Raw genomic sequence first — 12403 nt, 5'->3', positions numbered from 1 at the left:
GGCGGGCGGGCTGGCCCCTGGCCCACGGGGAGCACACAGGCGGGCGTGGCCTTGCGTGCCAGGTGCTGCCGAGGACGTCCCTCCGCCAGTGGTCCCCCTCGTGGATTCCAGGACGTGGTCAGAGCCAGTCGGGGGGTGAGGAGTGAGCAGGCTGGAGGGGTCCCTGAATGGGTGACCCCAGGACCTGCCGCTGTGTGGGGAGCCGGACCTGGGCTCTGTGGGCAGGTGCGCTGGCTCCAGTGGCCCTGGGACACTCCAGCCGCTGGCTCCAGGGTCGGTTGTCGGATCGTGTCAGTCGTGCTCAGCTGAGTGGGGCCTCTTGTGCTCTTGCTGCGCGAGACTCTTGTGGTCTCCGCAGTCCTGGCTTCCTTCCACGTTCATTTCTGTCTTCCTCGTTTTCTTTTTCGAACTTGGTCTCTGCCCAACACCTTGTCTCTGCTGTTGTGTGTACTAACCCGTCACCCAGCGCTGCTCCCTGCGACGTGCATGGCTGGGCGCCCAGGCTGGGCTCCTGTCTGGGCCACGCTGGGCGGCTCCTTCCCTGGATGGGGGCTGGCGGCTGGGCCATGTGGACCTGCTGGGGCTTTAACACTGCGGTGCTCTAGGAACCATCTCGATGGGAACTGCTTGTACCTCCCCCTGGAGGGGGGACCCCAGTGCCCATGAGGCCTGGCCCCCAGGCTACTGGGGGGATGGCTGGGAGCCAGTGTCTCTCCCGCTTGGACTCTGTCCTGTCGTTGACGAGCTTCTCGGCCGCCTGCATGCCTCTTCCTCTTCCGTCTCCTGTCGCTGTTCTGCTGAGCACGTCCTGGCCGCAGAGGGAGCTCCTGGAGCAGCCGGGGGCACGGGCGTCCAGAGTGGGCGAGGCGGCGTCTGTCCCCTTCCTCCCAGGGCACCTCACTGACCGACCGGTCCAGCCCTCCGGCCGCACGCTGACCTTGTCCTGTGCTTTGGCTCCGACAGATTCCCGGTCGGGTGGCTTCCAGTGGTCTTCAGTCTGTCGTGCACCGATGAGAACTCCTTCTTGCTGTGAAGGGCAGACGATGCATGGCTGATCTCCTCTGTTACATGGCTTTACTAGTGACGCTCCCCGGGCTAGGACACCGGGCGCTCTCCAGGCCACCCACCCAGCAACGCCCGTGGGGAAACCAAACAGACTAACCGGACAGACTCCAAGCGCTGCCACCGCCGGGCTCCACTGAGGCCCACGTGGACGTTGTCCGGGGCTGGGAAGACGGCCGCCTGAGTGCGAGACACTTGAGACAACAGACTCCCGATGCAGAGCCTTTCGGTCCTCCCTGCCGCGGTGGCGCCCGCGATCCCTGATGAGTCTGCTGTAACCACCATCTTCTACTTGGTTCTGACAGTTTTGTATCACTTTGCTAAAAATTACTGGCTTAAATCTGTGTAAAGAAATCTTTTTATTGTTCTTGTCTGTTTCTGCGGTCTTAAAAAAGATGACCTCAAAGTGTCCCGCCTCAGACACCGGCGTGGATTTCTGTAGACCAAGGTGGGCGCAGGCACCCTGCTGCCAGCGATGTTTCCTGCTTCTGTTTGGTGTAGTCCACTGTAGGGGGGTGTTCTCCCGGAAATTGTCACGTGTACACGTGTGTAACATGTCTGTGCGTGTGTTGTGTGCTGTGTTCTGTGACCTCTCCTGGTTTTGGCCATCACTCCCTCCCACCGTAACTGAGCCGCCAGGACTCGAGTCGTCAGAGCCATTAGAGAGCAAGGGCGTCGTGGTGCTTCTGGTGGAGCCGAGCACCGATCCCACCTTCCCAGACGCGGCAGGGACGCCAGGTGCCTAGGACCCAGTGCCCAAGACTCGGAGGCGGAGGCTGTGCCGGGCCCTCCTGGGTTGTGTGCGGTTACTTTGCTGGTGGTTGTTGCCTCAATGCCTTTGGATTTGGAGGCATTTTCTAGACAGACTGTAAATATTAGCAGTGCAGAATGGCCCTTAACGTGTGCTAACATCTGTGTACTCGGCATCTGTCCACCTGGGGTGCAGGTTTGCCCAGAAAGAGGCCGGCCCAAGGGAGCCCCCTCTCAAGTGCCCAGAAGCAAGTGATCCGTGACCTGAGGCCCAGCAGGTTGTGTCCTGCTTTCTGAACCCAGAGGACGGAAGCAGGCAGGGCCGGCCTCATTCTCGCCAGAAAGACACTCGGGGGGCCGGGCTCCCCGTGGCCCCTTCCCAAGGCCCCAGGCGGTGGCAGAGTAGACAGGAGCCCCGTCTCGGAATGGGGTCCAATGCAAACATTCGTAGGTACTTGCACTCCCTGTCCCCCCTGCAGAGGCGTGGGAAACGGGGGAGCTCGTAGGACGCTATTAGCCTTTAAAGGTGTACAGGTCCATGTCCCTCCTGCCCCAAGTCCCACAGCACAGGGCGCCGGTCCTGGGATGCCTGGCGTGGGTGGGTGCACCGACGCACAGCTGGCCGCCCTGCAGGCGCTGGGGGACGTGGCCGGGGCGGGGGAGTCAGGGCAGGGGGCTTCCCTCCGGAGGTGTGAGCCGCGGCACCCCACCCAAGCCCTCCCACTGGCCGCGGACAGTGTCGCATCCATCACCCCCACACGAGCCAGTGTCTGCAGCCCGTGTGGGTGGTGTCTGACCTGTGCATTTGTGTGACCACTGTATTTGTGTACTTACCACACCGTGTAAATAATAAATATATGACGTCTACCTTTCTTCCCTGTCCCCAGCATGTGGTCTTTATTTTGTCAGCGTGAGTTTTCCGTGTGTAGGTCACTTTCTGAGCCTGGGCCCCTGTGAGCCTGGGGAGCAGGCGGATGGGCTGGGACGGGGCTGCTGCACTTGGCATCAGCCCGTTCTCGGGGCCACGGCCGGCAGGGCACGTGGACCCGGCCCAGCCGAGCCTTCCAGATGTGCTGAGCACCTCAGGGTCCTTCCTCGTGTCCCCGGGGCATGACTCCAGGGGTGGGTACGGCTACTTCTGCTCCTGGCCAGCAAGGGTGAGGCAGCTCAGGGCGAGAGGGAGGTGGAAGTCCATGGGGGCACTCAGTCCTGATGAGTGAGCCCCGGGGAAGTCCTGTGACAGTAGGCAGGTCGAGCCCCCTGCAGAAGAAGGGAGTGGGGTGCACAACTCAGAGGGCAGGCGGCTGCTGAGCCACAGGCCTTGGGGCTGGCCCTTCCAGACCTGACAAGCTTTGCCCAGGGCCCAATATGGCCCACTTCACACGAGGGGTCATAGAGGTAGGGCTGCGCCTTGACCTGGGAGTGCCGGCCGAGGGGAAGCAGAAAGGGTGCCGCTTGGCAGGGCCCAGGGCCTCCGGGGAGGTGCCTGGCCGCGGCACCGAGCTCCTGGGCGGTGTCCTGTCCTGGTGACTGAGCCCAGAGGTGAGCCCTCGCTTGCTTTTCGTTGCAGAGGAGCAGAGACGTGGCGTCTCTCCGGCTGCACTCGGCCCGCCAGGGCACCCGCTGCCGGCCCCAGCGCCCTCGACGCACCACCTACTGAGGCGGCCCCAGCGGCCTCCGATCGGGTTCCCAGCCACGCAGGCGCACTGGCCATGAGGGCAGGTGGGTGTGAGGGACCTGGGCAAGGCTTGCAGGGCTGGACGGGGAACAGATAGGACCCCGGGTGCTGACTGTATAGGGCCAGGCAGCCCCCTGAGGGGTGAGTACATAGAAGGCAGACCCAGTGGTCACACCTAGGGGCTCCCAGGTGCCAGCGTAGGGCCCTCGACCAGCAGCCCTTGGGGTCCAGGCTCACTTTGTTGTTTGTTGAGAAAGTGAGATTTGGGGGGAGCGGTAGACCATGCCCACACCTCAAGCCAAACTCGCTCCTCCTACACGCAGGTTTATTCCAGACACCAGGGGAGCAGAAGGGAGCTGTCCCCAGACACTCAGGGTGGTGAAGGGCATGGTGGGTGCAGTCAGGGAGGGAGGGCCTGGCCCCACCCTCTGATTAAAGTCTCCGAAGGGTGGGTTTCTAGGTCCTTGAGCCCAGCTGTGGGCACCGGGCTCTCCTGGGGTCAGCAGGCCAGGTGCCGGGTGCCGACGGCTTGTAACCTGGGGCTTGGCTTCACCACAGATCTGCTTTGGAATGACACGGTTCCCACCCGCCACCTCCCCCGAGAAACTGATCAGGTGATGATCCCCTGCTGGGGGCCCCCCAGCCTGAGATAGTCCTGTTTGTGAAATAAATATGAACCTTGACAGCCTCTGTCCGGTTCCCTGTGCGCCGCTCCGAGCTCAGACGCTGGTTTCCGGGGTATGAGCCACCTCCCCTTTCTTCTCAGGCTCCGCCTTCAGGAAGTGCTCCACCTCCCTTGAGTCCACCCCGTCCCTGTTGTCCCTGTCGTCTGCAGGGGGCTTGGGGCTCTCGCCCTCCTTGGTGGCCCCCGCAGGCCTCCTCCCGATGCAGAAGAAGTTGCCGAGCAGCAGCACCAGGGAGGCGGCCAGCACCTCGGCCCCGGCCAGGATGAACACGTACTGGTAGACATGCGTGGTGTCCAGGAGGCGGCCTGCGGAGGGGACAGTGTCAGCATGGCCTGGCCCCCACCCCGGCGTCCCGTGCCTTCCCGACACCTGCTGGCTGTGCGCTGGAGGCTCGGGGGGGGGGGTCACCTGGTGAGGCCAGGCAGGGGGAGGGCTTCCTCCTGCTCAGGACCCTCCCCCAGCAAGTCCCCTCCCTGGGATGGGCCAGTGCTGGAACCAGGGTCTGGCCAGGGCTCCCCGCGGCTCAGCTCACCTCCGGACGGGGGCCCGATGAGCACGGCTATGGCCTCCAGCAGCAGCACGAGGCCGATGGCGCTGGAGAAGGTGTGGGTGCCCACGATGGCCATGAGCACCTCGAACTGCAGGGCGCCCACCATGCCATAGGAGATGCCGAAGAAGACGCAGAAGACCACCAGGCCCCCGTAGTCGCTGGCCGTGGAGCCCGTGAGGTCAGTGAACCCGTTGAAGAACATGGCAAAGCTGAAGAGGTAGACGGAGTAGGGGCGCACCTTGGGGAGCCCCGCGATAAAGCCGGCGGCGGGGCGGGAGAAGATGTCCACGAAGCCCAGCACGGTCAGCAGGAAGGCGGCCCGCGTGTCCGGCACGCCCAGGTCCTTGGCATAGCTCACCACGAACACGGGCGGCACGAAGAGCCCCAGCACCATGATGGAGGCGGCCGCCGCGTAGATGACGAAGCCGCGGTCCCTGAAGACGCTCAGGTCCAGCAGCCGCCTGGCTGGCCTCTGAGGCCCGGGCCCTCCCGCCCCCGCCCCCGCCCCCGCCCGGGGCGCCTCCAGGGGCCGCATGAGCGCGGCACACACGCAGCAGTTGAGCAGCAGGCCGCCCAGGATGAGGAAGCCCCCGCGCCAGCCGTAGTGGTCCTGCAGCAGCTGCCCCAGCGGGGACAGGGCGCACAGGAACACGGGGCTGCCTGCCGCCGCCAGCCCGTTGGCGATGGGGCGCCGCTTGTTGAAGTAACGGTTGAGCATGATGAGCGAGGGCTGGAAGTTGAGCGACAAACCCAAGCCTGCAGCAGGGGGAGCAGGGGGAGCAGAGGGTGAGAGCTGACCCTGGCTCCGACACAGGCTCCTGCCTAAATGGTTCTTTGTGGGTCTGAGGGGCGTCGATGTGGGGAGACAGTGTGCGCACAGGGCCCGTCACCGCCGGACCCGCGGGGGAGACAGACGAGAAAGAGGAACAGGCTGGCGCCGGGGTGGGATGACGGGGGACTTCTCCTCCACGGACCTGACCCGTCGCCATGACCCCCTCCCCTGGGCCCCGCTCACCGGTCAGGACGCCCGTGGTGAGGTACAGCTCAATGACGTTCCTGCAGAAGGAGGCGGCCACCATGCCCAGGGACGCCAGAAGGCCGCCCACCAGCATGACCGGCCGGCAGCCGAAGCGATTCACGCACACGCTGCAGAGCGGGCCTGGGGGGGACAGCGTGAGTGGCAGCCCACCCTCCCCACGCCTGGCCCAGCTCCCCGCCCAGCCCGAGAGACCACAGTTCACTTCCAGGGCTTCCCCGGTGAGTGTGTCCTGCTGGTGGTCCCCAGGCACTGAGAACCCACCGTCTGTGAAGAGGGGCCTGACCTTGTGCGCTGGGACCACACAGCCCGGCAGGTGAGGCTGGGCCAGCGGCTCCCAGACAAACAGGCTAGCCCATCCGGGCCAGATGGGCTCCTCACCTGCCCCGGCCCTCACCTGCCCTGGCCCCTCACCTGCCCTGGCCCCTCACCTGCCCTGGCTGCTCACCTGTCCCAGGCCCTCACCTGCCCTGGCCCCTCACCTGCCCTGGCTGCTCACCTGTCCCAGGCCCTCACCTGCCCTGACCCTCACCTGTGCCAGGCCCTCACCTGCCCTGGCCCCTCACCTGCCCTGGCCCCTCACCTGCCCTAGCTGCTCACCTGTCCCAGGCCCTCACCTGCCCCTGACCCTCACCTGTGCCAGGCCCTTACCTGCCCCTGACCCTCACCTGTCCCAGGCCCTTACCTGCCCCTGACCCTCACCTGTCCCAGGCCTCACCTGTCCCAGGCCCTCACCTGTCCCAGGCTTCACCTGCCCCTGACCCTCACCTGTGCCAGGCCCTTACCTGCCCCTGCCCCTCACCTGTCCCAGGCCTCACCTGCCCCTGACCCTCACCTGTCCCAGGCCTCACCTGCCCCTGACCCTCACCTGCCCCTGACCCTCACCTGTTCCAGGCCTCACCTGCCCCTGACCCTCACCTGTCCCAGGCCTCACCTATCCCAGGCCCTCACCTGCCCCTGACCCTCACCTGTCCCAGGCCTCACCTATCCCAGGCCCTCACCTGCCCCTGACCCTCACCTGTGCCAGGCCCTCACCTGCCCCTGACCCTCACCTGTCCCAGGCCCTCACCTGCCCCTGACCCTCACCTGTCCCAGGCCTCACCTATCCCAGGCCCTCACCTGCCCCTGACCCTCACCTGTCCCAGGCCCTCACCTGCCCCTGACCCTCACCTGTGCCAGGCCCTTACCTGCCCCTGCCCCTCACCTGTCCCAGGCCTCACCTGCCCCTGCCCCTCACCTGTGCCAGGCCTCACCTGCCCCTGACCCTCACCTGTTCCAGGCCTCACCTGCCCCTGCCCCTCACCTGTGCCAGGCCTCACCTGCCCCTGACCCTCACCTGTTCCAGGCCTCACCTGCCCCTGACCCTCACCTGCCCCTGACCCTCACCTGTCCCAGGCCCTCACCTGCCCCTGACCCTCACCTGTCCCAGGCCCTCACCTGCCCCTGACCCTCACCTGTGCCATACAGCATGGCCAGCAGGATGGAGGAGACCCAGGCTGTGTCACTGTAGCCGATACCAAACTCTAGCATGAGCTCCTTGAAGAAGACGCTGACCGCCTTGGGGAAGGCGTAGGAGAAGCCTGTGATGACGAAGCAGCCCAGGAGGACGGCCCAGCCCCAGCCCCCATCAGGGGCCTTGACACCTGTGGGGCCCTCGTCCACCACGGCCCCTCCCATGGCCAGGAGGGCGGGTTCCGCGTCCCTGAGAAAGAGAAAGCCAGGCTGTCAGGTGGCCACCCAGCCACCACCCAGTAGTGAGGACGGGCCCAGGACACACTGAGGGCTACACCAGGCCGTGCCCCTCAGTCCAGCCCAGCCCAGCCCCCAGCCGGAGCCCAGCTCTGGCCGCTCCGATAGCCCCACCTGTGCCCCCCCTGGTGCTGGGCCCACCCTCCACCAGCGGCTCCCACTCTGCTGGTTCCAAGGGCTGTGGCTTTTCTGGGCTCAGCCAGGGCTCAGGCTCCCTCCTGGAAGCAGCCAGCACCCCTGGCCCCCACCCCTGAGGCTGAGGCTGAGGCAGCCAGCACTGCCCACACTCGGGCCCAATCTGGGGATGGTGTCCATTGGGGCCTAAACGAGAGCAGGCCAGCCTTTCTCCCCACTGCCAGGGAGACGGGCTGCCCATGCTGTGCACTGACCGAGGGAGAGCAGGTTCACCCAGGGCGGGACAGGCTGCTGCCCTCAGTCCGCACGGAGGACCCCACCTCGTCACCCTGCCCACCCCACTCCTCCACCCATTACGAGGCACAGGCCACAGCCCCAGGGGAGAGGCTGAGGCCTCTGGACATTCAAGGAAGAGCTGGGGAGGGCAGCAGGGGCCCAGCCCAGTTGCCCTCGGAGGCTGGAGTTTAACCCCTCTCGCGAGGGCGGGGTGGGCAGGGCGTCCAATCAGCCTCTGGAGAAAACCACGCTGGCCCAGGCTGCCCAGCCAGGAGGGAGCCTGCTGCACCCATCGCCCCACAAACCCCACAGCAGCCCAGAGGTGACCCCCCCTTTAAATCCCCAGGAATTCGGCTTGAGGCCCTGGAACCTGGGGCCCGACTTCCAGCTGGAGATCCCTCACCCCCACCCCCCCCACCCCATGCCCCTCCAGCCGATCCTGGCACCAAAGGTCTAATCCCAGATCAGCCTGGCGGCCCCATCCGCCCACCTCACTGGACAGAAGCTGTTCCGGGGGCAGCCGCCTCCTGGTGCGGGTGTGGGGAAGGAGGCCCGTCACGAGGCCGGGCCGTTCAGCGCCGTCCGCCTGCTGCCACTGCGTCTGTCCGTCTGCCCGTGCCCGCCGTGTGCTGTGGGGAGACGTGATGTGTAGCACTTGCAGATCCTGTGATATAAACACTCCACCTGCCTGCCCCTGGGCTTGCGTCTGTCCTGGCCCTTTCCCTCAGACCCCCCTGACCTGGCACCTCCCCGGGTGGCCCACTATGCATCAGGGACCAGAGGGACCCTGGGACAGTACTCCAGAGAGGACAAGGGCCTCTGCCCTGGACAGTTGAGCTCAGGTTCAGGGTGGAGGGCAAGGAATGTAGAAATAGGACAACTCCCCACCCAGCACCCAGCACCCTCCCACGGTGCTGTGCCCTCGGGGGCCCTGACTGACAGGTCTGGGGGTCTGACTTGAGGGATGTTTTCCAAGGGCTTCCTGTGTGAGTCCACGCAGCGGCTGCTGCCCACGAACACCACTGTTCGGTGACCGGACCCCGAGGGGCCAGCCAGCCGTCAGGGTGAGGACGAGACAGACACAGCCCGCTGGAGCAGAACAGCCCCCCCTGCCCTCACCCCCCACTGGGTCAGGGACGGTTCTGGGAACAGAGAAGCTCTCCCCTCTCCACACTCCGACCTCAGTGCCCTGGAAGTTCCTGTCTTCAGCGAGCAACCCTGGGGGTGTTTCTGAAGCCAAGGGCTGTGCAGCGGTGCAGGGGTGGCTGACAGGTACCCAGGGGCCCCCCAATCAGGGGGCCCCTCCTCCTGCAAACTCGCCTGCAGCCCCGTGGTCTGGCACAGCCCGGAGTGGCCCGCTGTGTCCGAGGCACACGGGGAGCCGCAGCCCCAGCTAACCCCCAGCTGCAGGACGGCCACACTGGGACGGCCCCCACCCCACCCCCCACCCAGCCGGTCCTCAGAAGGAGGCTTCTCAGGAGGTGCTGGTTTGCATGTGGGGGGCGGGGGCGAGCAGGGAAGGGGCGGGAGAGCGGGAAGGGGGAGGCGCTAGGTTTGGGGCAAAGGGAGCAGGACCCTACAAATGTACGGATGCAGGAAAGGGGTGGATCTCCAAGAGCAAATGGCCCGTGCGGCCAGCCAGGCGACCGGCGTGGGAGAGGGAGGAGGGCCTGCCAGGCTCCGCCGCTGATGTTCCGAGGAAAACCCTGCCCGGTCACCAGCCGGCCGAGATGGGAGGAGGGCCCCTCCCTGCGGTGCCCAGGAGGAAGCACGGGCACAGGAGCGGGTGCATGTCGCCTGGGTGGCCTTTGGTGACATTTACCCTCCCAGGGAAGCATGTTCCAGCCCAGAAATAACCCTCCCCGGCCGGGGAAAGCCGATCTCCGAGGTGGGGTGTCTGTGCCGCTTCTGGGCCAGGCAGGGCTCCAGGGGCTCTGCCCCCCTCCCGCCCCCCAAAGCCTAGACATGGGAAAGCTGAGCAGCAAAGGGCTGGAGGAGTGGGCACGGGGCCCCTTGGAGCTTCCCGTTCAGCAGCTCACACATCTGAGATCCAGGAAGTCTGTCCCCCCCGGCTGGGTGCAGGACCCCAGCTGGCCCCCTCCCCACCGGTGTGCAAAGCTGTGTCTGGAGGGAGGTGCCCCCCCCCCCCGCCCCGCCCTCCTTGCCCTGAGCGGCCACCGTGCCCTGCCTGCCTGGGGCCCTGCAGGCTCCCCGGTGCGCTCCCATCTTGTAAGGCTGGGGGGGGAGGGCAGGAACTCTGTCCCAGCGGAGAGGGGGGCAGGGAGAGGGAGCCAGGGACCCCGAGCTGCACACGCCCCCCAGCTTCCGCTGGGCACACGGGGGTCGGCCCCGGGGAGGCGAGGCGGGGCGCGGGCGGGCAGGATGCTCGGCCGCCGGGACGTGGGGGACGTGACCGCGCGCCCGGGAGGAGCCGCCGTATTGCCTGGAGTAGGCGGCCGCCTCCGCTACCGTAATGGCCCGCGCGCAGCCACGTGCCGGGCCGCCGGGTCCGGGCCGGAGCCGCGGGCAACGCGGAACCCCGGCTCCCCGGGCGGGACCGGCTTCCTTTCCCTCCGCGGGGGCGGCCACACCCGGGTCGCTGCGATGGCGGCCCCTGCGGCCCATTTCACAGATGGGAACGGAGGCAGCGCTGGGCGGAGACCGACCCCGCCCGCCCGCCCCGCGCCGGCCCAGTGCGCCCAGCGCCCAGGCCCAGCGCCCAGGCCTGATTCGAGGCGCCTGATGGGTCCGTGGCCGCGTGGCGGCCTCTCCACTCACCACCTCCCGGAGGGCAGCCCAGCCCCCTCCACACACGCTCCCGCCCCCGTTGCTGCCCCTCCCCACGGAGGTGTCCCCGAGCCAGGGAGAGCCAGGTTGCCGCCTGGGGGCCAGCCCTGCCCCAGGTCACACGGGGTCACCAGAGTCCGCCCTGTGACCAGGCCTCCATCCCACACCAGGCTCTGTCCGCACAGGCTGCTGGGCAGGAAGGCCCACGCCCGCCTGGACACTGCCCCAGTGTCCCCAGGGCCTGGGCAGGCAGATGCCCACCTGGGAGAGAGGCCTCACCCGCTCCCGGCTCCCCGCCGCCTCCCCCCCCCCCCCAGACGGACCAACCCCTAGGACACAGTCCTCCCTCCCAGGACCCACCTGACCCAGCTGACCCCTGGGCCTCGGGTGAGGCCTGGGACCCTGGAAACCACCCACACAGCACCCACCTGCCCCTGGCCTTGCACAAGCCCCGCCGACCTGCGTTGCCTGGGGAGCACCCAGCTCAGACCACCCAGCTCGGCCATGGCCACACACAGGGTGTCCCTCACCCAGATGCCAGGACCCCCCCCAAACCCGTGGAGCAACACCTACTTCCCGTGCCCCCCACACACCTTCGGCCACAGGCCTGGCCCACCTTATCGACCCATTTTCCTGCAGGTAAACCGAGGCTCCACCTGGTTTGCCCACAGGCAGGCGGATGGGGAGGAGGCGAGAGGGGGAGGAGAGGAGGGTGAGGCCGGCCCTGGGCAGCCCCCCTTCTCCCCGCTCCCTCGGGCGGGAACCCCACCAAATATAGCCCGCAGGCCTGGGCCGGGCTATTTATACCCGGGGCTCCCGGGGCCTCCGCGCGCAGCCACCTCCTGGCCCGAGCCCAGCCCCCGGGGCGCCCGACGGAGGGGCGCGCCTGCCGGGCAGGGGGAGGGGACAGCGGGCGGCCCGGCCCCAGGCACCGCCGGCTCTCCGGGACCCCCGGTCCGGACCCCGGCAGGAGGGGAGGCTAGTCCGACCCGGGCGCCCGGACCAGGAGAGGAAGGGGCGAGGGGGGCCGGGGCCGGGGCGGTCCGGAGGGTCCCAGGTGCCAGCCCCCGGCCCCGGCCCCGGCCCCCGCCCCGCGGAGCATCTGCCGAGCCTACCTGCGCCCGCTCGCTGGCCCGCGTCCGCCCGCCCCGCTGCCCGGCCCGCGCGCTGGGGGCACCGGTGCTCTGGTCGCCGGCGCGGCACGTCCCCCGCTCACGTCACGGCCGCTGGCGCCGCCCCGCTGCCCCGCCCGGACCCCGCGCCTCAGCTGGGGGGGGCCTCCGTGCGCCCCGACGGCGTCGCCGGCACAAGGACCCGGCGACCCACCCGGGAGGCGTGGCCTCTCGCCGGCCAGTCCCGCGCCCTCCGAGCTCGGGTTCCGGCCCCGCCATCCCCGCCCCCCGCAGCCCCCCAGGGCCGCCCGGTGCGCAGGCTCCCCAGCTCGGCCCGGGGCCGGGACCCCCTCCCTCCCCGCCCACGCGCGCAGCACCTGAACCCCAAGTGACGAGGTGCCCGCGGTCCCCAGGGGTTCCCACCTCCGGCCGCCTGTCTCAGCCCCGGGCCCCCCCCTCCCACCAGCACCCTGGGGCTGCGCTCCCCTCCAAACCTGCCTTCCCCCGGGGCCGGGCCGGGCCGGGCCGGGCCGGGGAGCCCGCGCTGCCTGGTGATCTTGGGCGAGGCTGGCACCCCCTGAA

The 12403-nt window shown here is 68.0% G+C and overlaps 2 protein-coding genes across 9 annotated transcripts in view; one reads left to right on the top strand and one right to left on the bottom strand.

Annotated features, from left to right (window-relative positions):
- Window positions 1–2685, top strand: part of CSNK1D (casein kinase 1 delta) — a 25535-nt gene extending 22850 nt beyond the window's left edge. For all 4 annotated transcript variants that reach the window (XM_070394634.1, XM_070394635.1, XM_070394631.1 and 1 more), the window contains one exon: window positions 964–2685. In XM_070394634.1, coding sequence (XP_070250735.1) covers window positions 964–1014 — 51 coding nt within the window. In that variant the 3' untranslated portion in view covers window positions 1015–2685. The remainder of the gene's footprint in view (window positions 1–963) is intronic.
- Window positions 2686–12403, bottom strand: SLC16A3 (solute carrier family 16 member 3). Of its 5 annotated transcripts, XM_070394630.1 has the most exons (7): window positions 12320–12403; window positions 8413–8551; window positions 7217–7464; window positions 5742–5885; window positions 4709–5482; window positions 4169–4481; window positions 2686–3072 (listed from the first exon to the last, which is right to left on the bottom strand). In XM_070394630.1, the coding sequence occupies exons 3-6, from the start codon at window positions 7437–7439 to the stop codon at window positions 4210–4212; spliced, it is 1413 nt and encodes a 470-aa protein (XP_070250731.1). In that variant the 5' UTR covers window positions 7440–7464; window positions 8413–8551; window positions 12320–12403; the 3' UTR covers window positions 2686–3072; window positions 4169–4209. The 5 variants fall into 5 exon arrangements, with proteins under 5 accessions (XP_070250731.1, XP_070250727.1, XP_070250729.1 ...); XM_070394626.1 differs by lacking the exon at window positions 2686–3072 and having other exon boundaries at window positions 3799–4481; XM_070394628.1 differs by lacking the exon at window positions 2686–3072 and having other exon boundaries at window positions 3799–4481; window positions 12316–12375.

Source organism: Myotis yumanensis, unplaced genomic scaffold, assembly GCF_028538775.1.
Source record: "Myotis yumanensis isolate MYYU_CA2020_CCGP unplaced genomic scaffold, mMyoYum1.0.hap1 SCAF_16, whole genome shotgun sequence".
Classification (NCBI taxonomy): Eukaryota; Metazoa; Chordata; class Mammalia; order Chiroptera; family Vespertilionidae; genus Myotis; species Myotis yumanensis.
Note: the sequence above shows the minus strand (reverse complement) of the source record. Positions and strands in the feature narration are given on the sequence as shown.

Coding starts and splice junctions, on each gene's coding strand:
- SLC16A3 (XM_070394630.1), bottom strand. CDS start 7,439: ATGGGAGGGGCCGTGGTGGACGAGGGCCCCACAGGTGTCAAGGCCCCT. Junction 5,886..7,216: donor GGCCATGCTGTATGGCACAG/GTGAGGGTCAGG, acceptor TGTCCCCCCCAG/GCCCGCTCTGCAGCGTGTGC. Junction 4,482..4,708: donor CATCGGGCCCCCGTCCGGAG/GTGAGCTGAGCC, acceptor TCCCCTCCGCAG/GCCGCCTCCTGGACACCACG.